Consider the following 27628-nt stretch of genomic DNA (forward strand, 5'->3'; position numbering starts at 1 on the left):
CAGTAACATAAGAAATGATAGCAGCACATCGTGGAAGTGCCATGCTTCCAAACCGTCTAACTTTTCTTGTCTGTCCTCTCCACGAGCGTTCAATTTGTAATGGCTGAGCCACTGTTTACCGAGGACAGCCCCAAAAGCGGCCAGAAGGTTGAGCGACAATGCAATGTATGCCAAGGTCTGAAACCAGATAGTATTTGGCGAGTTTGCTGCTGAGGCAGCGAAAGGTGAGATGGTGGTATTGAGTGATGTGTTCTGAACGAGCTGCCACAACAAGGGGATCGTGGGGTTGCGTTGCATGGTAATAATGAAGGCGGTATTGACACCAGAGAAGAGACCAGACTACGATTTTGTTAGCCAGATATATGCTCCAAAATTGTTCGGTAGCTTACCGAAAGGAGTATGACGTCCATGTCGCTGTTGTTCCGCTCTAGAAACTCACGATCGTACTCTGTTGCAGCCTGTTTATAAGACGTCCAGAACCTGTCAATTACGAACTCATTGTTCTGTGGTGGCCCCTGAGATTCATGAGTCGAGTGGTGTACGGATACACCATTCTGGACATGCAAGGAGTCTTGCTGCAGTGTTGTGGCCATCAGCACGGGAGAATCGCGTTTTTATCACCAAGCGCTGGTAGAACAGTGTGCAAAACCACGATGGAGACGAAGGCCGCTGAGTGGTTTGCAAAAGCAGCATGCACATAAATATGCTGCTGCTACGGCTCGGTAGGTTCAATAGGCTGTAACGCGGTTTCAGATTGAAACATGAGGCTCAAGAACCAGATGGAAAAGAGCTCTTTTACGTCCTGGCGTAGCTTTTCGCCTTTATTGACACTGTCGAGCGCTCTTCACATGCGCCCATGACGTTCGGCCTCACAAAGAGCGACAGACCCGGTCAGAGAAGTTGAATTTATAAGGCCATGGGTCACCGAGTGTGCGGATCCTAGAAATGGGGCATCCAATGAGGACGGGAGCCCGTTCGAAAGATAAAGCCTGAGGCGCCGTAGGGTATCGGTCAACGTGTTTACTAGCGCCTGGGTGGATATTTTTGACGAGATACCATGCAGGTTCAGTCGCAGATGTTGTGTGTCCGATACTCTAGGCCCTTGGCTATCATATAGATGAGCGGTAGGCGACCGATGCCTGTACTACAGTTCGTAGTCCAAATATAATATAAGTCCATCACCAGTCACTAGCATAAGTTCGGTCAGGAGACGTGTTCAATTTTACGCTGAACACCTTCACTCACACATAATTTCCGATGTCTTGGCTTCAGGCTGCGGCAGTACCACTAGAGGAGATACGAAGGCTGCTGAGTGGTTGGTAAAACTTGTTACACGTGACATATATTCAGCTTGCCGCTGTTGCAGCTCGTCGGTAGATGTGACAGGCCGTAGTTTCGAACTAGATCGATACTACCTTGGCAATGCCACAGCCGCAGAAACGGACAGACTCACTTGCCAGGGCCCAGAAAAATTCCTTCAAGATTCCACCCACGTATTGGTGTGGCCGAGCGCTCTCCAAACGGCCTCGTGGCGTTTAGTATAACAAAGACTTCGACTTCGACTTCGACAAAGAAATCACATTTTATGAGGCTATGTAGTATGGCTCCTGGTTGAATAGGGTGTTCGGGTCCCTGACATTCCTCGGGAATATGGATCTAGGCAAACATGAGGCATCCAACGAGGATAGAGACAAAGGGCCTTCAATCATCGTTCGAAAGAGAAAGGCCATCGATGCTGTTCACTACCTCCTGAAAGTTTGACCTGCTGTTTGGATGCCTAAAATTAGGGTCTTTTCCATCAGTCACGATGGACCGGAAATGTAGTGACTCACATACAGTGTTCCATGGCTCACTTCTTAAGACACGTCGTGCATGATGCATGGAATATGTATTGATACGATAGAACGCGTGGTTTTGGATGTAGTTACTGCGATCAGGCAAGAAAATTCTAGTGGATTGTCAAGAACGAGTGCTGGATCCAGCGAGGTTTCTAATGGACCTCCCCTAAACACAATATCCGCATATATAACCCCGCAGCCCTTCTCTTCCTTTCTTTCGGGAAACCAGTACTGCTATACTCGTGACCCCACCTTTGCGAGACGAACTTGGTTGCCAGTGGCAGTGCCAGTAAGCTGATTTCCTCAACATGTTGGCGATTTATCGTTCTCAATATGATGTACAGGGTGACTCGAGCTAATTCCATTTCTGCCGACGTGGTAGTTGTGGTTTGCCTTCCCAGTTTTGTCTCAACAACGTTGAGCTGGTGGCCTGGCAACTTGAAGGGGAAGAGGTGAGCTTTCTCTTAGAAACGATCATCAAACATGATCTGATAATCGCAGTCGTATATCATATAGGCTCTTTCCTTGTGAAAGTTTTGGGTCCTTCGAGAATTTCTCCAAGGCACCGGAACTTATTCGGTACGTCACTCGTTCTTAGTTTTCGATCTATTGCTTAGTAGTTCTGGCAGACGGCGTTGATTACGGACCCCGTGCCTATTCCATACTCCATGATCACCTGGCCTGCGCGGTTTGCTGAGATGCATCCATGTACTCGCCTAAGAACTCATCGAGATGATTGCAGCATTTGTGTAGTCCAAATCGATTCTGTTAATGTCTCAAATTAAATAACCCAGGACGAAAGTCTCAGTCTCTTGACCGAGCCTACGTATCATTTGTCAAGTCGTGTTATGTAGTAGTTACGTTGAATTGAAATAGTTGACTCATCGCACCCGTGATAAGAACGCCACTAGCTTCCAAGGTTAACGTTGAACAAAACAAATTATTTAATTCCAGTCACACATAGAAACGATTTCAACTTCAACGAATTTCATCTGTCTGTCATGATTACAAATATCCTCTCCTCCACTCGACTCCAAAAATCCAATCGTGGCGCCCTCTTCCGTCCGCGCACCTCCACAAAACTAAGGCAACAAACCACCAAAGTCTACGTAAAGGGGAGAACAGAAGGACACAATGTTGATGCAAGGGGGAATGTGATAAGTGATAAGAAAAACCAAGGGGAGAAATATGACAAAAAGATATCCAACGAGCGTGTGTAGCCTCAGCGGGGAATCTATGATCATGAACGGTGACGGTGCAAGGGAAATGAAGAAAAAAAGTTCTGCGAGTTCAAATGGCTTGGAACAGGATTATGGATTGGGAAACATGGGGGGTTCAATAAGAGAACCATCAACGGGCGCTAATGGGAAGACACATATCAAGCGGGTAAGGAAGTAGGCGGTCGTCTTCTTCGCATCCTTGCATACACGCAGGGAAGCTCAGAAGCGACGTGAAGAGAAATAGCGTCCGTACAATACATAAGGGGAGGCAAGTGTGTGATCTTCATCGACGGCGTGACGAGTCGCAGATATACTCGAAATGCGATGCGATCAAGGAATGCAAAGTGACTGCGGCGTAGGGCATGAATGCGAGATGTCGGAATCGAACGCGTCGTGATGAAAGACGTAAAAGCAGACCAGTCCAAGTTGACCTGGCGTGCCCTCACCGTGACGTTTCGACCTCGTAACCCGCGAGATGACCCAACCGGACTTGTAAAACCGCGACAGACCATCTATTGACACCATATCCAACAGCGACCGAGCTACACCTGCACCTTCCCTCCACCCCCGTTCTCGGTCGCACTCGGGGCGTGCCCTGCACATGAAAAACAAACCAAGAGGAAGTATGATGCGATTACCAGGCGTCTTCCCTCCCACGAGGACGGGACTGAGCCACAGCAGGAGCAGCAGCACCTGCCTGCTGCTGACGCGTGTGAGAACGAAGCCTATAAAGAAAGTTAGGACCGTAGCAAGGCAAAAGATTGAAAGAAATGTGACGGGCACCTACATCCTGTCGCTTGCACGGTGTTCTTCTTCCTCTTGAACGACCTTTCGCCTGCCAGTAGCGGCCTTTTGGCTGGTGCTGGCGCCGTCGTCTTGGGCGCCACGCTGCACAGACCAGTCGAAGACGTAGTCATACTGGAAGCCCTCGCGAACGAAAAGGTCGCGGAAGAGCTTGCGGAGGTAAGAATAATCAGGCTTGTCATCAAAGCGAAGTGCGCGAGTGTAGTTCAAGAAAATGCCGAACTCGTTGGGGAAGCCGCGGCAAAGGATATCGGTGGGAGTAGTCATCTTCTTCTCCATGATCCTGTCATATTTCTGCTTCTTAGTGGCAGCCTTGAGTCCCTGCCAAGGAAGGGCGCCGCGTAAGAAGTACATCAGGACGTAGGCGAGTGATTCAAGGTCGTCGCGACGAGCCTGCTCAACCCCCAAATGGGTGTTGATTGAGGTGTAGCGAGCGGTACCGGTCAAGTTCTTATTTTCCCTGTATGGGATGTGCAAGTGGGTCTTTGGGTCACGGAATTTCTTCGCGAGACCAAAGTCGATGACATTGACTTGATTGCCACGCTTGCCTATGCCCATGAGAAAGTTGTCTGGCTTGATGTCCCGGTGAATGAAGTTGCGTGAGTGGATGTACTCGATACGGGATATCTGTGGCGATACAGTGGCGGGTTAGTCCTCACAGACAGTGACTACGGTGGGATTTCTACTCACGAGTTGGTCTGCGAGGAGCAAGACAGTCTTGAGGGTGAATTTGCGGTTGCAAAAATTGAAAAGGTCTTCTAAAGAGGGTCCAAGAAGGTCCAAGACCATGGCATTGTAATCACACTCAGTGCCAAACCAGCGCACGAAAGGAACACCGACACCGCCGGCAAGGGTTTTGTATACCTTTGACTCGTACTCGAGCTGGGGGTGCTTTGCCTTTACTGACTCAAGTTTGATAGCGACCTCCTCGCCAGAGATGATGTTGATCCCGAGATAGATATCACCTGTCATAATGAGTAAAAACGGGAGCATATAAAGATGTTGTGAACTGACCGAAGGAACCTGAGCCAATCTTCTTGCCGAGCCTGTATTTCCCACCGACACGAAGGTCAAGTCGGTGTGCTGAGTTGTCTGCCATTGTTCGTTACGAGGGTGTAAGATGGAACGGGGACTGATGAAAAGAAGTCGAGTGAGTATGGGGGTTTAATGGAGACTAGAAGAAATTGAGAAGCAGATTAAATAGTGAAGAAGGGCAGGTTATAGTGTGTTCCGGGTCGTGGCAATTACGGTTGTATCGGAGGTGGCTGACGTTGAACTAGGAAGTGCGGGAAACACATGGGAGAGCTAATCGCTTATGAAAAGGAAAGAAAAGAAAGGGCTCCGAGGGTTCTTGATGGTGATAGGGAACCAGACAAGTTATCCAGGCTTTCAACTTGACCTGGTGTAATGTCAAGGCCAACGTGGGAGCCTCGAGGCCGCTCATTATAGCGACCAAACGACATGGAAATTTACTTGAAAAACAGTTAAACCAGACAACTCACCGTAAGTCTTGGGCTGAACTTTGAAGACTACTGTGACGGTGATAGTTTGAGAGAGATAAGAACGCAACAGAGCTACGTAGAGGAGAGAAAACAAACAAGTGGAGGTCCGTGGGAACCGGAGTTTAAATTGGTCAGAGGTCCAACTCGGCTGCCTTACTTCGAACATCCATTGTCGTTGCCCCAGTACCCTTGACCCCCAAATACGGTGAGCTACCCGTGTGCCGTACAGTGGTGTGCATAAAACAATGATCATTCAGATTGCTGTAATATCCTTGTGATCAAGCTTAAAGCCGCTTGTTCTACTTGATCCATTTCATCACAATGTGACGATTCATATACTACGTGTGCAATTGGCATAGCTATTCTTTTTTTTTCTCAGCAGAAGCAGAACGCCGTCCCGTGCCAGCGTGATACGTGACGGTGTAAGCAATGTACATCAAGTCAGATCTGACACGACCCTTGGATGGAACGTTTGATTGTACCTTTCCCCGTCGTGTGATATGACCTTCTAGCAGAATGACCTGCTCTTCACCACAGTTCGGATGTGATAATATAACACGCTAGACTATGTAGTCCTTTAGCTAAACTTTGTGTAATATCACTAGGGTAAATGATCTTGTTGCACTTTGCGGTACAAGATCTCGGAATGGCTTCCTTTTATGGCTGCCATATCAATTTTGATTATTGTCGAGTGGTCCACGGTTGTGAGACCAGCGCCATCTTCCTCCTCAACCGCATCGACAGTACTTTTCGACAAAGTCCCTATCTTCCGCCTAGGATCCTCCAGTCATTCATTTTACTCTCTAAATCTCTCTCTTTCAATCGCAACATTCGTTTTGTGCGACTAGCAATCGAATTTGTATAGCAGCCATAGACTATCGCCTCTTCGTGTCCGCAAAAGATTATAGTAAAACATGGCATACCGCCAGCAAGATCCCTACTATGATTCTGCACAGAGTGCACCAACTCACCCAGGTTTTCCCCCTCCAGCGCCTATGATCCATAACCAACAATACCCTGACAACCAATGGGACGACAGACCAGGCTCTGCCAAATCCGTCCAGAGTAGCCAATTTCATGGCTCTCAGGTGCACCTCAATCCCCAGTACGAGATGAGTCAGGTCTACTCTCCCCCCGTTCCCTCGATGCCGTACCATGCATACCAACCAGATTACCCTCCCGTTCCCGTACGCCCTGGCCCACTCAGAGAAATGTCCACAGGATACTCTGTAGCCAAGGAGAAACTTATGAAACGTCGTTCTGTCCGGCATGTCGAACTTCAGAATGGTAATCTGGTCCTCGATGTCGCAGTCCCCACGCACATTGTGCCAAAGGGCATGAGCAGCGCTGAGGAAATGACCACAATGCGATACACTGCCGCCACATGCGACCCTGACGAATTTATGCGCAGGAAATACTCTCTCAGGCCCTATCTTTATGGCCGCCACACTGAGCTGTTCATAGTTATGACCATGTACAATGAAGATGAAGTACTTTTTGTGAAGACTATGAATGCGTAAGTTCCGTCCGCAGACGTCGGGATATGTGCCTGATCTATTTTCAGCGTTATCAAGAACATTGCCCACCTTTGTGGTCGGACGAGATCGAGAACATGGGGCCCTGAGGGCTGGAAGAAGGTTGTTGTATGTGTCGTCTCAGATGGACGCAGCAAAGTCAACAAGCGAACGCTTCAAGTACTCACTCTTGTGAGCTTACCCGCTTTTGGTTGAATCAGTTGCTTATCATCCGTCCATAGATGGGTTGTTATCAAGAGGGTATCGCTAAGGATTCAGTGGGAGGAAAGGACGTGACCGCTCACATCTTCGAGTGAGTAGATCGAGTGGAGAGGTACACCTTGGTTAAATTCATGACCTGCAGATATACTTCAAATGTGGTCGTGACAGAGACTGGGGAGGTGTCTACCGGGCACTGCCCAGTTCAGATTATCTTCTGCTTGAAAGAGCAGAACAAGAAGAAGCTTAACAGCCACCGCTGGTTCTTTAATGCTTTTGGTCCATTGATCAACCCGAATGGTAGGCGCACTCTCCCATGAGGGATTTTTAACACTGACTCCATACATAGTCTGTGTTCTCCTGGACGTTGGTACCAAGCCCACCAGCACGTCAATCTACGAGTTGTGGAAATGTGAGTGGACATCGTTCGTTCTATATTTTACCTGATGATACTTTCTAGGCTTCGATAAACACTCTAATGTTGGAGGAGCGTGTGGAGAGTGCGTCAAATTCATCGTCCTGTGCTTCGTTTTATTGAAGTCTCGTGTCAAGGATTTGTGTCGACACCGGCAGAGCTTGCTCACTGCTCCTGACGAGTCCTCTAGCTGCTTCTCAGAACTTTGAGGTAATGTTGTTGCAGCTCTGGTTTCACCCATCTATTTTGACATGGCATGGCAGTATAAAATGTCTAATATCCTCGATAAACCTCTCGAGGTAGGCGGATTATTATTGGCTATATGATCAACATCCTAATCTACCAAAAGAGTGTGTTCGGTTACATTAGCGTGCTTCCTGGTGCATTTAGCGCCTACAGATACAGGGCTCTCCTGAACGGTCCTGATGGCAAGGGTCCCCTTGCCTCGTATTTCAAGGGAGAGGCTATGCATGGCGGAGGTGCTGACGGTGCTGGACTCTTTGGTATGAGATATGCTTCCTTCAATTTCTTGTCCCACCGACGGTTGTTGCAGAGCGAAACATGTACTTGGCCGAGGATCGTATTCTATGCTTTGAAATTGTCACCAAGAAACGGGAAAGCTGGATGTAGGTTAATTATCACCTTTCACGCTGCATGGCTCCCTCAACGTGCTCGACAGTCTCAGATACGTCAAGAGTGCCAAGGCTGCTACTGATGTCCCCACAACTGTGAGTAAAGATTATTTTATTGTGATGTGTTTTTACCTATTTTTCAAGGTTCCCGAATTCATTTCTCAGCGTCGCCGATGGCTGAACGGCTCCCTGTTCGCTTCCTTCCATTCGACGATATTCTTTTACAGGATCTGGACGTCTGGGCAGAATCCCATTCGTATGCTTGTACTCCAGGTGCGTACGCATGGAGATTCATCACACCGCATACTAATAAGAACTCATGTAGATCGAGTTCATTTACAATGCAATCCAACTCATATTCACGTGGACGTCACTTGCGAACTTTTACCTGGCTTTCTACTTTGTCAGTAGTCCCTCACCCTTATACATCGATAAGTCTGATGTAAGTCGTCGTAGTTGGTTTCATCGGCAACTACGTCCACAGATGGTGCTTTCAACTTCCTGAGCCAAGGAGCAGGACAAGATGTTTTCCAGATTTTCCTGAAAGTAATGAACAAATCCTTCATAAACGGGAAAACGTCTAAAGTATCATTCAGCTCTACATCGGCCTTTTGTTCGTCGTCACCGTTTGTTCGCTAGGAAACCGGCCACAGGTATGTACTTCGACCCATGACAGACAATTTGCAAAGGTTAACTCCATTCTTGCTAGGGTTCCAAATGGATTTATGCGCTCTGCATGGTACTTTTCGGTATCTGTAATATTATCACACTCTGGTGCGCCGGATGGACGGTGTACCTTGCCGTACCTCATTCCGTCGCTGGATGGAAGGACTTCCCTCAGTAAGTATTTTAGTGGTCAGTATGTTTGGTCTGGTGGTTTATTTTTTCCGACTAGACTCGTTGCTACGAACCAAGCCCTCCGGGAGATCGTCATCTCGCTCGCTGCTACGTATGGCTTGTACTTCTTCTCGTCGTTCATGCACTTGGAGCCATGGCACATGTTCACTTCGTTCATCCAGTACATGTTTCTGCTTCCGAGTTGTGAGTATCTGTGTCGTTTATCTTGGTAATCGCAACGCTAATGTTATCATCGTAGATGTTAATATCTTGAGTATGGGCGTTTTCTACTGTATATGGGGATGAAATTGATCTTCTTGGTCGACAGTGATGTATGCCATGTGTAACTTGCACGATGTTACTTGGTAAGAGTGATTTCACTAATTCTTTACCTCCAACCTGACGATATGTTCAGGGGAACCAAGGGAGACAATGGCTCTGCGAAGGATCTTGGCGGAGCTAAGAAAGTCAAAGGCGAGAATGGCAAGTACATGATGGAAGTCGAGATCCCCACTGCCCGCGAAGACGTCGACCGCATGTGGGCAGCATCCCGCTCAGCCCTCAAGGTCAAAGCTCCCGAAGAGAAATCTCACCGTGATGCTGCTACAAAGCAAGCCGACCACGACCGGAACAGTCGCACTAACGTTGTACTTGCGTGGGTGGGGACGAACACGTAAGTCGATCCGCGTCCATTGTTTTGTTTGAGTTTTCGTTGATATGGACTTTTAATTGATAGCTTGATGATTGTTGTGTTCACTTCGCAAGCATTCTTGACTTGGGTGAATACTCACTTTGCGACATCCCAGGGCTCGAACTTCAACCCTTATTTGAGCTTCCTGTTTATCGCACTGTAAGTATCCTTCATTGATACGGAGTCATCCTTGCTGACTCCAACACAGTGCTGCCCTATCAGCAGTCCGATTCATGGGATCCCTACTTTATCTCATCCTCCGATTGTTCGGGCACTGAGATGTTGCTTGAATACCCCGTAGAATGTACTTTAGTCAAGAGTTGATCTCTTCTTGGGCGTCATTCCTTCTGAACAATGGCAATATCCTTTTAGTCACGGTCCTTTGCTGTAATTCTGCGCGCATGTAATTTACCACTTGATCTGTCGTTTCTGTCCTGGACCTCGGGCTATGCTGGGCTACGGTATCATGGTCATGAGGCGACTCTGATATGCACAAGATATGTATCTTGTCGGGTGTTGAATAACATTGTGACACCAAGACGGTAGGTGGCCCTACCATAGGCACGCTCATTAGTGCTTATCTTGACTAGCTTAGCGCGCATGTGGAACAGATTATTTATTGAATCTGCATCCGTATTCGATCGTGACCCCCTCCTATCCCCACACGAATCCCATCCAAATCATTGCACAGGCTCTCAGGAACCTTACCGCTCGTTCGCTCTCATCGGCTGACCGTGATTTCCCCGCCGGTCTCGGATCATTGGTATCAAATTTGCAAAAACTCTACACTTGCTCTACGCTCTGCCGCAATCAGATGGTGTATCGCCAAATATTCACTTCAGTGCAGATCAGTGATGTGATAAACATCACAGAGCTCACCTTGTGTTCTGATTGCCTGGCAACTTAGATCAGCGAGGCAGCGCTTTTTTGTTTCCCGACTCCCGAGGAGGGACTGGTTTGCAATTCTGTCATCAATACCTGTGCAAGATAATCAGACAACATCCGATAATCACCGTTGCCCGGATTGTAGACCAATGACCAGCTTCGATCGTGACGAGTGTTGATGTAAGGAAGGTCCGATTTCCGCTGTCCTTTAAGCATGCTAGTGCGTCTGGATCCTGGATTGGTTCCACGGTAGACAGGGATAGGTATATAACGGTGCATGAATGAATTTTAGGGCCACTTTCATAGCTGACGACGCGATTACCCAACCTGAGATAGTTTTATAGGTGAGTGTAGAACGTATATATTGGTGGTGTTGTGATGATCACTGAAGTTCCGAGGGTAGACCAACATGGAAGCTGAGCTATCCATTCTGTTCGACGATGTACGCATCCTTCAGATGGGGAGGATGTTCCAATGTGAGCACTAGTTTTTAGGTCGTGCAAGTCGACACCCGGGTGCTAAACTTCATTCCTAGTGGCAGCAACATTCGTTGTCTTGTACGATCATGGTAAGTTTCTCTCACAATGCTTGAAAGTGCTCTATCTGATACACCTCGACTTAGTGCTCTGTTGTCAGCAAGAAGTAATTTTAATTGCTCCTCAACTGAGAATAGTTAATTCATATATCTACGAATAGGTAGACTTGATCTGGGTATGTCTTCTCGGTGGCTTGTAGAAGCTGGCACGTCTCAGTGAACATGGTCCTTCAGAACAGATCAAAGTCTCTTGTGTCATACCTCTACTTTACGGTCAGTGATACTATAACTCGCTGATTGACCAGGCGTTTGATGCTGTAACTCCGGCTCATAGACCCGCTACTGGGGGGATGCTATCTCAATGTAAGTAAGATGTTATGTGGAAAAAATACATATTCATATTTCTTCCAGAATCAGTGCAATATGTTCGGCTTCATCTTTTCGGTCTTGGTTTGTGTTACTGACGACTGTACGATAGTATTTATGGGCTCGACCTTTTCAGTCAATGTAAGACAATTGATACTGTCCTACAATATATGACACTAACAAATTCCTATTAGACGTAAGTCCACGCGAACCAACTTGCATGTCCGATCTATATCCACTTGCTAATCAACAACACTATTTGCATTAGTTGTGCGTAGTCTTCCGCAGACACTCCTTTCAAAGCTGATATTATATTCAGGCCGTATTCTATTTCACTTCCAATCCTACGGGCCTTTTGTGCCAGTATGGGCCACACAAAGTACACCATTTCGTCCATATCCGCAGAAAGTACTGATGGAATCACTAGCGATCATGCAACTGCGCATTTACGCTATGTATCGCAAGTCCAATAAAATTCTGGCGTTCACGGGAGTCTTCTTTGTGCTTGAAATTGCAGCCATTTGCACGGTCCTGGCGCTCAACTTCGATCACGCCTTAACATACACCAATGAAGCCATACCCGGGCTTCTCAACATGTGCGCAACGTCGACTATCAATAGAAGCTTCACGGCCATCTACGTGCCTATCTTTTGTTTCGAGCTTCTACTTTTCGTCCTTGCCATATTCGTTGTGCTCAAGCATATGAAGAACACCCGTACAATTGCTGGGAAGAGACTTCACAACACGATGGCAACACTGGTCAAGTACAACACGATCTACTTCTTCGTGTAAGCGTTATCATGTCATTTTTTTCGTTGTCGACTCAACTCTCTTGTGCTTATTAGTGAAATGGCTGGATGTGGCATCGCCACGACGTTGTATCTTGGTCTTCCGGTAATGTGGTTCTTGACGATTCACCCTTCAGGTCATTTAAGCTATTCCATTCAGTCAATTTACCTGGAGATCACAAATTCAGTGCTTATTGCAACTACGATCATCCTTGGGAGCCGACTCGTGCTTGGCACGCGTAATTTCTATTCTGACCCATCCGTGGAAGATGGTTCGGACCTGAGCCACGGGACCAGTCTGAGCCCTACATTCACCCAACCTTCATCATTTGGGTCACTATCCAGTCATATAGAGATGTCGATGATTGGTGGCAAGGGCCATCATCTGGATACAAGTGATGACGCTGTATAAAGAGCTTATTGTTTGATCCCTAATGATCGTGTCGTTTACGGCGTGCCTGCATACTTTCCTTCTTATTCAACAACGTAGAGCAATTACTTCAACAAAATATCAATATGCTATGATTAATTGCCATTTGCTTACAACATGTGTAAATACATAAAGAGCACATTTTTTCCTGTTCGACGCCCAGTGACAGTGTTCGCCGTCTTCTTTGCTAGTATTAGTAGTTCTCAGGTCAAAGCCCACCATCAGCCACAAGACCCGACTCAACATCATGACCCTCACGCTACTAGTTCGTAACAAGCTGGTCCACGGAACTATGAACAGCTGGGACAAGTGAGTACTCTAACCAACTCCCTGAGATCATTGCACTGGTCGACGCATCCAGAGAGTGTCCGCTTCAATGATTTCATCAAACTTCGCCTGAGTGATGAGCTGCCCATCAACCATGGCACAGCAACTCTTGTAACCAAACCTGTGCAGTTGTTGGTGATCGAGGTCTTCTGAAAGTTGATCTGATTGGCAAGGAGAATGATCTGGCTCTCTGTGTACGATAGAATGTTCCCACAGGGCCTGGTTTCGGATGGTTGTATCTGTGCGCATCACAACAGGCGCGTAGCAGTTGTAGTTGCTAGCTTGATCCATCAGGTGCACGATTTGAACCACTAGTCCATCGTCTTTCGTGCCGTTCAGCCATTAGAGGACATGACGGTCAGCATGTGTCTCGAGTCCAGTAGCATGTAGTGTGACCTCGTGAATACTGAGGAAGTGAGGGGCTGACATTTCTGCAGCGGAACATAAATGAGTGAATGAGATCAGATTACATCATACCTGATCACTTTGTCTGTTGTTGATAAAGTAAGTTACATCTAACTTCCCTCGCTTTCCTTGCAGTCGCCTATATCCTGAGTGTTACAGTGGCCACATTCAGAGATGATCTAGGAGTTCAACTTGCTTCGAATGTATGCAACAGTGCAGGTGCTCCTTTCCCCGATCACGTCGGTTACATCTGTGCCTCTCTCGAATGTCGATAGCTCTATGAACGTGACTGAGTTGGACCGCATTGACATTGCCCTAGGTAAATGTAGAGGAGTCAAGCAGATCTTAGCACCGTCGCGGCGTCGTGGGTCCGGTCCGTCCGTCTTTCCAGTGCAGCCTAATAGAAGGAACGATGATCTTCATTCGTAAAGGGCTGTCCAGGGGAGACAAAACACAGCCTGGTGCCAGGCCTGAGGCGATACTAATCAACGGGTTGACTAAGTTATCAGTTGTCTGGCAAACTGCCCTTTGTGGTGTCAGTTTGATGTTGGGAATAAGGACCTGATCATTGATAGTAGTGAAGGGGAGTGTCGTCAGATTGGTGGAAGCTTTTTCGAAGATTGAAAATCCAGAACAAACACGGTGTTCACTGATGCGCATCACGGCCAAATATAAGTTGAACTTGACATTACATCAGAGTGACATAAGATCATCATACTCACGCAAACCTGCGTCCCAAGGTTAATGATATATATGATACCCAACTTAATTGACGATCCAGCACAATGTCAAAGCTTATCCTAGTGGCAGGTGCTACAGGCAAACAAGGTCGAGCTCTCATCAAGTCTCTTCAACCCACGTCGGAGTCGGATGACATACCATTTCGAGTGCTGGCTCTCACTAGGTCGGCTTCCAGTTCGAGCGCACAGCGCTTAGCCCAGGAAAGACACGTACAAGTGGTGGAGGGAGACATCGACTTGCCAGAGTCAATACGGAAAGTCTACGAAGATGCAAAAGGTTCAGGTGGAATCTGGGGTGTCTTCTGCGTTCTGGCATACCCCGGGCTTGGTGCGAACGCAGACGGGGAGGAGCGACAGGGAAAGGTGCAGTCATTTTAAATATCTTATTGCACAAGCATATTTATTCTGGAATACAACAGTTCATGGCGGATCTAGCGCTCGAATATGGGGTGTCGGTATACATTTACTCGAGCGCCGAACGTGGTGGCGAACAGAGCGATGAGACGGAGAAACTGTCGGGTCGTGCCAAAGTACTTGCAGAGCGGCATGTCCAGGCCCTCGGTGAGAGGGGTCTCCCATGGACGTAAGCCTCTCAAATCTGAAACTGGATGTAACTGACTTTTATGTTTCAGGATATTGCGCCCAGGCTTCTTCCTAGATAATTACGACGACTTCATTGGTTCTATTGCCGTGGCTGTGATGACTCGTGAACTCAAAGAGGACACTAAAGTTGGGGTGATTGTGAGTTCATCCTGTATATGCTTATATCCTCAGGCTGTTCCGAGTCTAAACCCCACTTAGGACGCGAAAGATATTGGTCATGTTGCTGCTGCCGTGTTCAAGGTGAAGCATTTTAGACAGGAGAAGCATTAGCCGCGGCTGACAGTTCAATGAAAGAACCCTGAGAAATACCAACACCAGATACTCGTGGTTATTGGGGATGTGCTCACCATGTCTGAGCAACATGCATCCTACAAACGTGCAACAGGTCGAACTCTTCCCTCCATTCCTGGATTTTTAGCTGCTATCATTTTAGCGTTGAATAAATCAACACAAGAATTGTGAGTTTGCAGCTGTTTCCCTTTTGATGTCAGCTTGAATGTAATTCAGGGTTCAACATTTTGAAAAAATCCACACGGCACGGACAACTGGGCAACACGAGCATTTTGAATCACAACTAAATTTATGCCGTGAAGCATATCCTCAGATGAAGACTGTCTACGACTGGGCTGTCGAGCAACAGAAGAACCAAGGCCAACCAGAGACTGCAGCAGAATGGAACAAGGTATCGTTGTGGCGGCTCATACTAGGAAAACTATAAAACATCGCTGGAAACATGTCAAGTACTAATACACATTCATGCTTCACTACTCGCTTACGATCGCTTCTATATCTTCCCATCAACTCTTATTAAAGTAGCGCTTGGAACAATTGGAAAATGATGGACAGCCATCTAGAGCAATTCGAATATTAAAAGTTGCCTGGCAAATCCGTATAAACCCGAAGCACTGACTCAGAAGCGAATTCTTCTTGGGGCCACCATGTTTGCCTGAATAGTACCAGCATGCCCGATCATAAGCCAGAGGGAGTGCTCACAGATATTGTGCAGGGAGAACTTGAGAAAGAATACATTGTACGCAAGTTCGGGATACTGCAACTGGGACGCCTGCCATGGTCAGCCAGTCCTCTTAGGTGGAGACACGAGTGTTAATTGCATACATCAGGAAGTTAACAAACGCTGCAGAGCGTTATGGTATCAACAGTAGGGATTCACAGATGATATGAACAATCACAAGACAAGGCTTCTTGCTTGAGGTTTTACACCGAAAACCAGTAATACACTGCATGAAAGGGTATCGGGTATATGAACATACAAACTCGAGCAGGTCCATCCGCACAACTTGAAGATCATACAACAACACCCCACACGGCATCGGCCTTGCCATCGCTGTGGTTTCGTACCAAGTGAATGAGCTGCAAATAGATAGAAGTGAGCGTGGACCCACAAGCAGATTAATGAATATACATACAGCGGTGCGGTAAGTCAGAATCATTCGATTCCGACTTCCAGAACAACTCTTACAGGTTACTCGAATTGGACAAGATTCCATATCATCCACCGTAGTAGAATTCGGGTCTCGTCCGAGAACTTGGAAGAGATTATGTATTCGCTTGAAGCATCCGCCTGCTTCCAGAACAGTGCAATTCCATGGGTACATCTCGAAGCCTTCGATTGCTGCGTTCTCGTAAACTTCTACTAGTGACATCCTTCTACCGAGCGCCGTTGTTTCCATTGGAAGTTGGACCCACGGTTTGTCAAGTGTCTTAGCGCGTAGGCAAGGGTGGGCGAGCGCTGATGGATAAGTGACATGCGATCGACAATTGGAGCAGCGGAATACCAAAGCGGCGAGTTTGAGAGGGTCTACATCATTATCGATGCCGCCCAGCTGCGCGCGAACTAGATCTGCAAGTTGCCGGGTGACCTGGCTGTTCCAGGCTAACAACAATTGGGGTAAACGAAGGGTAAGTGCGTCTACAAAAGCTTCCGCCGACAAAACCTCAGGGACATCTATCATGCATCGAACTTCCGAGAGTAGACAGATGTCTATCGCTTGAGGAAAGACCTTCAAGTTGTTGTTCTTATTGTTTTTGAATGTCTTCGTCATATCGCTTACAACAACGGCAAGATTTTTGAAGCAGTCTTGGAGGAGGACAGTAAGCCTTCGACCTCTTTTGATTTCCAGAAAATTCTGAAGCCTCAGTAGAGAAACCTGACATGCTTTGGAGATGTGTGAGGCTTCGTACAGAGATAAAGGGTACGTTATACACGTACAAGAATCAGTCAACTCTTGGTCTTGTCTGACGACAAGATTGTCAAATTCTTTTAATGCCGAGGCGTCCGACCGCAGCGATTCAAGCTCATCTCCCAGCCCGAGGTTCTCGATTTTTTCAACGACACTGAAAACAAGTAAGTTTTGGTCATACATCTTTAGTCAAGATAACATACTCTCTTTTCCTCTGGTCTACCAGCTCTTTGCGACGCTGGTCAGCTACTTCAGCCTCCCATATGCGACACAAGGCTGCGTGCTAAGAGCGCGTCAATAACGCATTGGGAAGACTACCAAGAATATTATACGATACCTGGTAGATTTCCTGCGTGACTTTCTCGCGATGGATTATTAGGTCGTTCAACAATAGGCTATCCTTCACAAATTTGTACTGCATGTTGAGTTTGATGACATCAACGTGCGAAGCCACAGTGAGCGGCTTTCTGTAGGTATTATCTGTGTACCTAACACAAGGCCCAGCAGAATCTATGACTGACATGGGTATGAGCTGCCCGGCATCGAGGCAGTTCAACTGGTCAACAAACAAAGGAAGCTTTCCTCGACCGATAAGCCTATAAATCATGAGAAGCATGAATAACGCGAGCTTCACAAATGCCTACATGTCACCTGTGCAACCGTTACAGCAACGAATGCGCAACTCCCATTGTATTACATCACACGACGAGTAACACCGCTGGGAGTGATATAAGTGAACCGGACATTTGTTGAGAAAGGACTGGACATGCATGACAGTACGGCCAGAACAGCAAGTTTGCATATGCGGGTTCGGAAAGGTACGATGGGCACTGGGGTAGCCGGTCGATGCGTTTCAAGGCTCCTGTCCATATTGACTTTGCTTTGCGACGACTAAGCAGAAACAAACGAAAGTGTTTGGATACCCGAGTAAGATATACAAGGTCCAGTGGGTGAAGATACCAGAAAATCTAGCAGGACAAGAGGGTGAACAAGCCTAGAACACCAGTAGCCGACTCGAGCACATGCATACCTCAAAAAGCACGTCAAGAGGGAGCCCCAAAACCACAGGTTTGTCCACCATTGTGAATGCAGAAGTTGGTTAATTACACGCTTTTTAACGCGTCTACCTGGCCAGACTCGAGCTGACTCAAGTTGCCTAACATTATGGAGCAAAGTTAAATAGAATGATTGCCACAAAATTATATTGTCATCATGTTTATATAATCACGTAAGTATGGCACGGGTCCACGGAAAGATCTGTAATACACCTTACCGGTTTGTTCATCATGGCTGTTCAAGAAACACCTGTGTCGCGACGACTAAAGACAGTCAAACATATTATCATAGTGTGCTCGGGAAAAGGTGGTGTCGGAAAATCCTCTGTGTCCGCCCAGCTTGCGCTCAGCCTCCATGCATCTTCTCCCACTGCTCGGGTCGGGGTTCTCGATGTCGATCTTACCGGCCCGTCAATACCACGCATGCTTGGTCTGGATGGACATGGTGTGCACCAGAGCAGCGATGGATGGGTGCCTGTGTATGCAGATGCGCTCGGGGATGGTGAACCCAGACTTGGGTGTATGAGCGTTGGATTCTTATTAAAGAAGAAGGGGGATTCAGTGGTTTGGAGAGGGCCGAAGAAGAACGCTATGATCAGGCAATTCCTGAGCGATGTCAGGTGGGGAGAGCTTGATTACCTTGTCGTGGACACCCCTCCAGGTTAGATATCCTACGGTGTGACGAGGGCATCTCGAACTGATGAGTCAATATGTAGGAACATCTGACGAGCACTTGTCACTAATCGAACATCTTGCACCGGTACATTCACGGCTGTCTGCTGTCATTGTCACAACGCCGCAGGCTGTTGCACTACTGGATGCTATGAAATGCCTATCGTTTACTCGAGCTGTCGCACTTCCTGTCCTTGGACTTATCGAGAACATGAGTGGATATGTGTGCCCTTGCTGTGGAGATGTTAGCAATGTGTTCTCTACAGGTGGAGGTACAGAAATGGCCAGAAGAGAAGGGGTGCCGTTCCTTGGTAGTATGCCTATCGACACGGAGTTGGTCACATTGTTGGATGCTGCCGAGCCCACAGATCTAAGCGCTGCTGACGGCCAACACGATGAAGATAGCGAAGTTCGTTCATTTGGGGTTTTACAACGGTATCAGAAGACGTCTTCTGCGAAAATTCTGAGTGCCGTTGTGGAGAACCTCATATCGACGCTGCCATTGGTAGAACATGCGTCAACGAGCAGCTCTGCTTAAGTAGTCTCAAGGGTACGTCATTAAACCAATATCCGCTGCTTCTTACACATCCTATGCAGGTACACACCAAATCGTAAATCGATACATACCGTTGATGATGTATCCTTAGAATGTGTCCCTCTTCGCGTACTGACACGGCTTTCAGCTCGGAGGAAGCGTTCGAGTCTATTCAGATAAGTGTCTGATCAGAGAAGCGTCAACAGCGAAGCATACTTATCGAACCATACCAGCATACCTTCTGAGTGTCCTGATGTAGGGAGGCAGACCACATGATATTGAAGTCCTTCACACGACGGGTTAGACCACAGGCTATTTTACACCAGCAAATCAATTGGCTCTTCGATCTCCCGAGCTCCGCAACTATATCTAAATGGATACACTATAATAAAAGCTTGTCGCGATCACCTTACCTGCTCGGTTCATTTCAAGTTAAAGCGAAAAGGTAAAATACAGAAGTAGTACGTACTACCAGTCATATGATATCGTCAGAATCAGAACCTCCGTCATCGTATGACTCAAATTTCGATCTTGAAGTGATACCAAGGGTCCGACACAGCCATGACCTGGCCATAACCAGCCGTAAGGGCTCACCTCTCCTACATGCGAATGTCGAAGATCAGCCCTGCAAATCCATCAATTTCGGTATGTTTTGTGGACTACATACTTTAGATTCCACGAAACTTCGGAGTCTGCGTTCGGTAGATGACTCTCGTAAGATTTGCCACGTTCCTTCAACAAGCCGGATATGAATGTGAGTGTGTTCAAGTTTTGGCATTTCGGCCTCGCGTTTTATTCCTTGCTTTTTGTTCCATGAGTCCAATCATCTGATACCCCATCCATCGTCCTCCGACTTCACAGATTCATTCTCGAGGCCTCCTCAAATTTTTACCTCTAACTTGCTCATCCTAACGATCTCTATCTTTTTCACCTCCGGCGGCGACCTGATTCATTGTATCTACGGTCTAAGCTCAATGCATGACCGTCAACCGTCTTTCGGCTCCGTATCGACACCCGCTCTCTTACTCACATCCGCTTCAAGTTCAGCTCATGATATCGCCCAGCCCGCACGCCCGGGACCGCTTACCGACTCAAGTATGTAATTTTTGCAACATATAACACGACGCGTTCCTCCTTGTTGATATTTAAGTTATCCCCATGCTCTTTTCCCCTCCAGGTGGTCCCTCCGAGAAGAGACCTGATTCCCAATCATCAGGCATGACCGTCCGCAGGATAAGCGCGTCCGTTCGCGCCCACGCTGGGGATGATGATATCTTTACGACTCAAAACCACACTCGGACTCTTCGTCGCCGTTCAAGTCGCTTGTCAAAATGGTTGGAGGAGTTACGGGTTGGTTCCTCCACCGTTCAGCGACCAGATGGCACCGATAATTCTACTAATGCGGAAAACGTTGGAACTGAGTGTAATCCTTACTTGGCCTATCCTCACCTCAGTCTGGCAACTGTTCGTAGAAGCATGGATGATGCTACTAGCATGCACGATTATGTCGTAGTTGATGACGGCGACGTGCAAGAATATAATCCCCCTGAGGAGCCCGTGGATCTAGAGGTGCGTCATCTATGACACGTGTTAGATATGCCATCTCATACGTCAAAGGGACCGCATGGCCAATCAGCCCTTGCAGATAGTGCTGGTACATGTCATCAATCGACCATATGGCTTAATACCCCTCCATCTCGACATCAATTTCGTCTATCAGTTAGATCTCCTTCACCGGCTGCATCATCAGCATCTCCCAGTCCGTCACGCCTGTCAATGTTTCAACGCTCCTCCCGTGCCACTTCCAACTCGGAGGCGAGCAATCCTCATGACCACAGTCGCTCTTCCAGCCTTCACACGTCACACCTTGTAACCGAAGCTCGATCGGAGGAACGTTGTACACGTTCAAGCCCTTCATCGTGGCGGTGGCGACCGAGTGTATTGGGGCACTTCGTGTCCCTCTCTGATGGCGATGCACGCTCCAGTACCCGTGACTCCCCAGGTAGTTCTTCCCGCCCCAGCATGTCCTCAACTACCACAAGTTCCTCGTACGCAGCTCCATCTACTAATCTGATATATGAGAATGGAACATCGCTTGTACCCCCTTCGACGCCTCAAAAGTCACATTTCTTTGGATCTTTGAGGTCGCGTTCTCACAAGGCTGTGACCTCTTCACTGTCGCTTTTCACCACTGAAACAAGTTCCTCATTTCCGGCGTCATTCTCGTTACCAGCATCTGAACCGCAGCACTCTCAGCCGTCAGGCTTTCCAAGCCCCTTGGCGCGGAAGTCGAGTACAATTCGGCTACCCTTCTCGCCAAAGTCGAGGGCCCTGAATAGTGCCCTTCCAAATATATTCGTGGAAGCGCCAGACGTTACGCGACCACGCATCGTGTACACCGGCAAAAACCACGCCCCCAGAGTTTCTTTATCTTCGATCGCTAGCCAGTCACGAAGCACGAAGAAGAAGTTAGTCATCGGTGGTATCGCGCCGAATGACGTTAAACGTCTTGAAGCCGTTCAAAAGTGGTGCCAGGTCTGACTCACATCCTTGACTTCGGTTTCTTGTTACTGACTCCTGCCTTATCTTTAGTCATTTGGCGAAGTGGATCAAATCACGAGGATGCCTAATGGCGATCTCCATGTGAACTTCCACAAGGCTGAAGTTGCGGATACTGTAAATAGCTTCCACAGTCGTTCCTACTGTCGGAGGAGCTAACCCAGTTCTCCTTGCCAGGTGTGTCGTCTGCGTGCCAAAGTCTACATTGCGGGTGTAGGCAGCGTACATCTTTCTTGGTATTCCGGAAATAAACGACCATAGCATCCGTCACCGCCCTCAAACCATTTTCATTTGTCTGTAAAAGGTGAGAGCAGACGTGGATCGTCACAATTTCCATAATTTAACTGCGTACCTTCAGTGTACAACGCTGGAATTACGTTCTACACCCGCCTAATTTGATAATTATCCTTTCCCCAAGGCCTCTGGTCACTAATTTCACTGACGAGTTGTATCGATTCCACGACCATGTATACGTACGTACGTGTTTTCCGTTCTGTCCAACATCAAACTGACGCTGTCGTGCACGCAGACGACCATTTATGACCTCATTTGAGCATTTCATCCTATCTATCATCTACATACCTCAAGATCTCAGCTTCACTAATGCCATCTACCACGCATTCCTTCGTTGATATCCCTTTGCTCACGATACATACCTTCCACATTGTCAAGATGACCCTTCGCGAACTAGTTGCTTGGACAATGCGTTGGACGAGCAGGTACTCATACTTAACGATATTTCTTCCGCTGTCAGCGATATCACGTTCTGTTTAGCCTCCTGTAGACAGACTGAATAGAAGAAAGGCCATTTTCCGAAAGTTTCCGCCCTCGATCTCGACTCTTGTTGCGCAGTACAGGGACATACATGGACTACACCCCATGTCTTGAGAGCCTGAGGCCTGACCCTTACTTCAATACGGTAAGTGTCATCAGTACTTGACTAACGCTGTCTCTTGCATTCTTTGCACGTTGACCGAATTGGCAAAACCCGTTGTGACCCTGGTATTTTTCCTTGAGCGCCTTACCGGGTGAGGCTGAATTGGTATCACGCGCTCAGAGCTTAGTTACAGTCAAACATCATGGCCGTTATGATGCAGACGCTGTCTGATCTTCGGGGATATGTGCCCTTTATAGACAGGACTTCCCTGATTCTTCTATTACCTGAGTGTCATGAGGTGATGTGGAAAGCGCTCGGTCGTGGGCCGTGGCAATTAAGGAAAGAACCCCAAATTTGTTTTGATTCACTAACCGGAGCGCTTGTCCTTCACCTCAGTGTTACGGCCTATTGAATCTGCCGCTCGGGGCGTGTCAAACTCCAATCAAGTAGGTACCAGTGGTACCACATGATCTGATTCGTCTCTTTAGAATGTAAGTACTTGACATATTTCAGACTATTTATGCAGGGCTTATTTTGTCCAGGTTGAGGAAATCGGAAAAAGGGAGACTCCTTCCTACCACTATCCCTAGGCCTCACCTTTGGCATCTACCCTGCATGAGGCTAAAGATTCTGGATATTGCGCATACTTTCATTCTGACTTGATGCCTTCTGTCTGATAACAACCATGATTGCTCTGGTTCTTGGTATCCTTGAAGTTGGCTGCACATTTTCTCATTCAAACCGACATAATCATCTTTCAAGATAGCTGCGTTTTGTTCGCTGTACAGAAAACAGGTGTTTGATTGACCGTCCTGGTTTCCACATGCACATTGATATGAGCTTATCAAGTTGGCAGAAGCCATGAAGGCCACCTCCGATCAGCCAGCAGAAGGGCCATTGAAATTCAAGACGAGGTAGTAAAAGAAGGAGCATCAGGGATAAACGCACCAGCGTACTAGGCACCGATGTTCTTCCCATTAAGAAGGGTATCATAATCTGAGACCGGCGCTTCCTATAAGTTAACCCTTTGCTATCTGGTTCCAGCTGGTTGTACCGCTTCCCATGCAAAAACCGGCATATTGGAAGTCGGAAATGGTTGATTTGCCCGCTATAATACCCACGACTGCCAAGTACAACAATGACAAATAGCCACATACTGTGACATACATCACCAGCGTTCTTACTTGATTTCATGCAATTGTATCAGCGCCTGCTACCATTTTTGTCTTGATAGAATGGATGACTGCCTTCCTTTTATGGATCCGTCCGTGGCCCACTCGATCGAGAGTGTTTGGTGTTTTGTTCAATATTGACTCGGATGACCTTTGAGCAAGGTGACAATTCGCTGTGGGCACTTGGAACCAGCACTCAAACACTCCGAAAGAACCACATAAACTAGATACCGATGCTAACTCTGGCCTTTGTATCTTCTCGAGTACCTTACATAAGGCATATTCATGCCCTAAGAAGTCAGGTACTACCAGTCATGCATTATTAGGTTCGTTATCATTATAGCGCTGCGTAGTCTCTAACCACAACTTCGGGACGAAGGAAGACATCTGATCTTTCTTATAAAGGTTGTTTCTGGTGGCAGTAGGCGCTCCTTGTCAGGCTAGTTGGTCTCCCGTGTACCGAATGCCACGAGGTGATGAGGAATGTGCGCAATCGTGGTCAAGAAGGCAAGCAACTATCATGTCAAACCCTGCTTGACCTGTCACTGCGGCCGATAAAATTTACCGCTCCTAGCGCGCGCCGTGGGTGAGCACAGGTATTACAGCAAGCTCTACCCATATATAAGTGTGTGTGTGCTAGCTACTTTTTGCAATCTGCTTCGGTGACGGACCCTGCATCATATTTATCGTGGTTTCAAGTACTCTGCTTGTCCATTAAAGCGACAAAGAACATAATTCTCCGGTACTAATGGTTGATAGCAAGAACAATCTGTGAGTGAGGTTTTTTGACCCAAAAGCCGTGTTCTAACAGCTCTTCTACTAGTAATCAGAAGGACGTTCCGCGACCTCCTGCATTATCAACACCTCAGCTATCTCGAAAATTTCAACGACAAAGTGTACTACCTGATGAGCATCAACAACAAAGCATACCACCCGAACACGACGAGTACATCATACGATTGACGTGGATGATCAATAGCTAATTAATTTCCAAACACTAGAACGCAGGAACTTCTGCGGCGAATCCTCGAGACACTACAAGATTCAAGTATCGCGGAAAAAGGAGACAAGGACGTACGGAGCAGGTTCTGGGCGAATTACGACCAAGTTTCCAAAGAGGAAGAGGACAAGTTCATAGAGCGGACCAACATCGATCTGCAGATTGTGCTTCTTTGCGTATGGTATCCAATTCTTTGGCGTGTTCATCTGACTGAGAGAACATCGTAGTCTGGTCTGATCTCTGCTATCGACGTAGCTTTTATCATTGCCATGCAGCCCGGCTCCACGACCACCGTGCTCATTCAAAATACCTCCCAAGATGTGACTGTCTCATCTTTGATTGCACCAAGCGTGAAGGTGCCCGACGGCACTTGGTTTCAGGGTTTGGCATATGTTGCATTGTCGCTCAGTCTTCTGGCTGCTCTCGGTGCTTTACTCGGCAAGCAGTGGATCAGCCATTATAAATCGAACGATGTTCATGGTTCCCTCGAAAAACGCGGAAAGTACAGACAACAGAAGTCAGATGGGTTGGAAGCATGGCATTTTCATGCTGTGCTGCAATCGTTTCCCATTTTACTGCAAATCTCGCTCCTTTTATTTGGGGTTGCTATCTCAGCCTTCGTATGGTCTCAGCAGGGAAAATTAGCCATCGTTGTCGTCGCTTCGATGGCGTTCGGCGTTTTTTTTTACTGGTTCATCATCGTCGCCTCCTTACGATCTCCACAGTGTCCTTTCCAAACTCCTATTTCAATAGTTATCCGCATGCTCTACAGGCGCATATACACGTACGTCAAGGACTGGCGTGGCGAGGTGTCGCTGCCACCTGATCCAGAAGAGTTCGAGGAGTCACTCTCTGACGTACCGTCGATGAAGTGGATATTCGAATCATCCGCAGATCCAGAGGTGATCAGTTCGGTCGCTTGGCTGGTGCCTTCCGTCAAATGGACCCCCGAACTGCACATGCGAACTATATCCTTGCGCTTGCTGAGCACATTCAAAGCGTGCTTTCCCGCTGGTGCCTGGACCTTTTCGGCACGCCGAAGAGCCCTTGCGTGCGGAAGAGCCTTGCATCACCTAGTGTGTGATGAAAGTATAGGGAAGGATGTTCTCCCCGATATGGCGCACTTTGATGCATGGCCGTTAGAGATGTGGTCTCGCTGGCAAGGCCTCAGTCTTCCCTGGGGACTTGAGAGGTGTAAAGAGATTTTTGCCCAGTACGCCACAACTCTAGATGAAGGTCATGATACTAGTGAAGCACGCGATGCCTTGCGCCTCGCTATCGTGACTGGCTGCCCAGGATTTTTGCAGCCAACCGACGTTGCATTGATCTGGGATGGTGTTTTCGACTGGAAGGACGACCCGCGTACTACACAAGACTTTGATTGGCTCGTGGACTTCCTGGTACACTTCCGCAAGTCCGAAACGAGGGACTTCGATGCCATGGGAGATGCGCTGCTCGCATTGAGTGCCATGCGGGATCTGGGAAGTGACAGCAGACGAGACAATTACCTTGACTCCATCATCTTTGCCATGGAAGCAGATAAACCATCCCGGCTTCGTCACACGGCCCTTCGAGCTATGTTCGATGCCCGTTTTAAACTAGTGGAGATGGTTGACAAGGAGGAGAGAGAATTTCGGGAGAAGTTATTAGGTGAACTTGCACCAGCTCTGCTCAACGCAACCAAACCTATTGCGCCGCAGCGATTTGATGATGAACCGGACGCTGTCTTCAATCCCAGACGTGACGACTACTATCTACGACTCATTTTCACTCTGGCAAAGCAAAGTGATTGGCGTGCTCACTTAGAGAGAGCCGGTCACATAGAACGATGCACATCTCTGCTAGGTCACGTCATCAGGAACAGTTCATCGACGTCGCTTGTCACATCTCATTCTTACTATCTTGCAGCCATATTGATACGGATGAACTCCTCGGGGGGTTATCGAAGCTCGTTGAGGGCAGCTACCCAGGCCTCTGCTCTGGACACGGAACCTACGAACATGGAAGAATACCGTCCCACTACAAACCTTGTAGCCACACTGCCCGCAGCCCCAGAGGCTCCTACTCCACTGGGCTTTCCGGACAATATATCCGAGCAGGAATGGTGGAAGCTGCTCAAAAGAGCATGGTGGGCGATGCGTTGGAATGACCTCCACCATGAGGCAGAAGCAGTTGAGGCACTGCCCAGCATTGTCACGTACACTCTCGATCTCCTGGAAACCCCGAGTGCTCGATATGATGCGGGGAGTCTTGTTCGATCGGTGGATCGAATATATGAGGCGCTTGACGATAGTAAAGCGAAGTTGGAAATGAAACGCCTACAGGACGCGCTGGGAAATAGGGCATAGTTCATCACACGCAAGTCGAATATCAGTTTGAGTCAGACGATGTACAGTATCACTCTCCTACGCAGATCAAATAGAAAGTAGGTCCTTTGTTGTGATTATATGACTTGATAGACGAGTAATTCGTGGGGGGTTGGTCATTCCTTTTGAAATCCGAGTCAGCTTTTGCGCTCGTCCGAGGAAGAAAATTGGCGGCACTGTGGTAGGTAGATGTTCGTCACAAACGCGGACCTCACAAGCTGTTCATATTATTCCTCAACTTATATTCGGTACAATGACCAGAGGACTGCGCACGGCACCGCATCTTACAACTGATTGCAAAAGTATACGGACCTGTAAGAGTTGAGCTGACCAGGACGCCGTAAGCAAATGAGCGACTTGAACACTCAGAGGTTGTGAGAGATACTAGTCTGTAGATAGACCTGCTTTCGATCATGGTCTTACCTCCTGAATCCCCCAAC

The 27628-nt window shown here is 47.7% G+C and overlaps 9 protein-coding genes across 9 annotated transcripts; 6 read left to right on the top strand and 3 right to left on the bottom strand.

The window, feature by feature from the left end:
- Positions 1-108: 108 nt before the first annotated feature.
- On the bottom strand, positions 109-593 carry F5891DRAFT_944742 (uncharacterized protein; the record flags this gene model as incomplete). The annotated part of the gene is made up of 2 exons (XM_041374580.1): positions 109-339; positions 390-593. Coding segments are annotated over 2 exons (435 nt in total), but the record flags the coding sequence as incomplete, so codon positions are not given.
- Positions 594-3841: 3248 nt separating this feature from the next.
- On the bottom strand, positions 3842-4961 carry F5891DRAFT_945105 (kinase-like protein; the record flags this gene model as incomplete). The annotated part of the gene is made up of 3 exons (XM_041374604.1): positions 3842-4489; positions 4553-4827; positions 4877-4961. The coding sequence occupies 3 exons, from the start codon at positions 4959-4961 to the stop codon at positions 3842-3844; spliced, it is 1008 nt and encodes a 335-aa protein (XP_041230210.1).
- A 1317-nt stretch (positions 4962-6278) lies between these two features.
- On the top strand, positions 6279-9950 carry F5891DRAFT_1184054 (glycosyltransferase family 2 protein; the record flags this gene model as incomplete). Its single annotated transcript, XM_041366387.1, has 22 exons — positions 6279-6880; positions 6929-7070; positions 7121-7191; positions 7243-7397; positions 7447-7509; positions 7558-7597; positions 7650-7722; positions 7776-7811; positions 7862-8015; positions 8066-8138; positions 8192-8240; positions 8289-8417; positions 8470-8547; positions 8601-8690; positions 8741-8797; positions 8854-8984; positions 9040-9185; positions 9241-9255; positions 9310-9346; positions 9397-9654; positions 9718-9831; positions 9881-9950. The coding sequence occupies 22 exons, from the start codon at positions 6279-6281 to the stop codon at positions 9948-9950; spliced, it is 2583 nt and encodes an 860-aa protein (XP_041230211.1).
- Positions 9951-10966: 1016 nt separating this feature from the next.
- F5891DRAFT_1257483 (uncharacterized protein) lies at positions 10967-12980 on the top strand (the record flags this gene model as incomplete). The annotated part of the gene is made up of 10 exons (XM_041370052.1): positions 10967-11033; positions 11093-11125; positions 11180-11199; positions 11254-11268; positions 11327-11365; positions 11398-11455; positions 11510-11542; positions 11778-11837; positions 11886-12246; positions 12304-12980. 10 exons carry the CDS (start codon positions 10967-10969, stop codon positions 12656-12658), a joined length of 1041 nt encoding a protein of 346 aa, XP_041230212.1. The 3' UTR covers positions 12659-12980.
- Positions 12981-14052: 1072 nt separating this feature from the next.
- F5891DRAFT_1012138 (NAD(P)-binding protein) lies at positions 14053-15647 on the top strand. The gene is made up of 6 exons (XM_041360707.1): positions 14053-14511; positions 14568-14731; positions 14781-14889; positions 14950-14991; positions 15046-15209; positions 15259-15647. The coding sequence occupies exons 1-6, from the start codon at positions 14194-14196 to the stop codon at positions 15467-15469; spliced, it is 1008 nt and encodes a 335-aa protein (XP_041230213.1). The 5' UTR covers positions 14053-14193; the 3' UTR covers positions 15470-15647.
- A 189-nt stretch (positions 15648-15836) lies between these two features.
- On the bottom strand, positions 15837-18126 carry F5891DRAFT_1012142 (uncharacterized protein). Its single transcript, XM_041360708.1, has 9 exons — positions 17983-18126; positions 17723-17920; positions 17597-17670; positions 17474-17548; positions 17290-17419; positions 17156-17235; positions 16982-17106; positions 16179-16927; positions 15837-16122 (listed from the first exon to the last, which is right to left on the bottom strand). The coding sequence occupies exons 1-9, from the start codon at positions 18031-18033 to the stop codon at positions 16057-16059; spliced, it is 1548 nt and encodes a 515-aa protein (XP_041230214.1). The 5' UTR covers positions 18034-18126; the 3' UTR covers positions 15837-16056.
- Positions 18127-18179: 53 nt separating this feature from the next.
- On the top strand, positions 18180-19660 carry F5891DRAFT_1012145 (P-loop containing nucleoside triphosphate hydrolase protein). Its single transcript, XM_041360709.1, has 3 exons — positions 18180-18668; positions 18724-19229; positions 19277-19660. The coding sequence occupies exons 1-2, from the start codon at positions 18239-18241 to the stop codon at positions 19215-19217; spliced, it is 924 nt and encodes a 307-aa protein (XP_041230215.1). The 5' UTR covers positions 18180-18238; the 3' UTR covers positions 19218-19229; positions 19277-19660.
- Positions 19661-20223: 563 nt separating this feature from the next.
- Positions 20224-22204, top strand: F5891DRAFT_752702 (uncharacterized protein). The gene is made up of 5 exons (XM_041373107.1): positions 20224-20783; positions 20832-21749; positions 21807-21890; positions 21951-22077; positions 22132-22204. Exons 1-4 carry the CDS (start codon positions 20373-20375, stop codon positions 22032-22034), a joined length of 1497 nt encoding a protein of 498 aa, XP_041230216.1. The 5' UTR covers positions 20224-20372; the 3' UTR covers positions 22035-22077; positions 22132-22204.
- A 2366-nt stretch (positions 22205-24570) lies between these two features.
- On the top strand, positions 24571-27170 carry F5891DRAFT_1184060 (uncharacterized protein; the record flags this gene model as incomplete). The annotated part of the gene is made up of 4 exons (XM_041366388.1): positions 24571-24593; positions 24646-24768; positions 24824-24998; positions 25050-27170. 4 exons carry the CDS (start codon positions 24571-24573, stop codon positions 27168-27170), a joined length of 2442 nt encoding a protein of 813 aa, XP_041230217.1.
- Positions 27171-27628: the final 458 nt, after the last annotated feature.

This window comes from Suillus fuscotomentosus (assembly GCF_016647785.1).
Source record: "Suillus fuscotomentosus strain FC203 chromosome Unknown F5891scaffold_9, whole genome shotgun sequence".
Taxonomy (NCBI): domain Eukaryota; kingdom Fungi; phylum Basidiomycota; class Agaricomycetes; order Boletales; family Suillaceae; genus Suillus; species Suillus fuscotomentosus.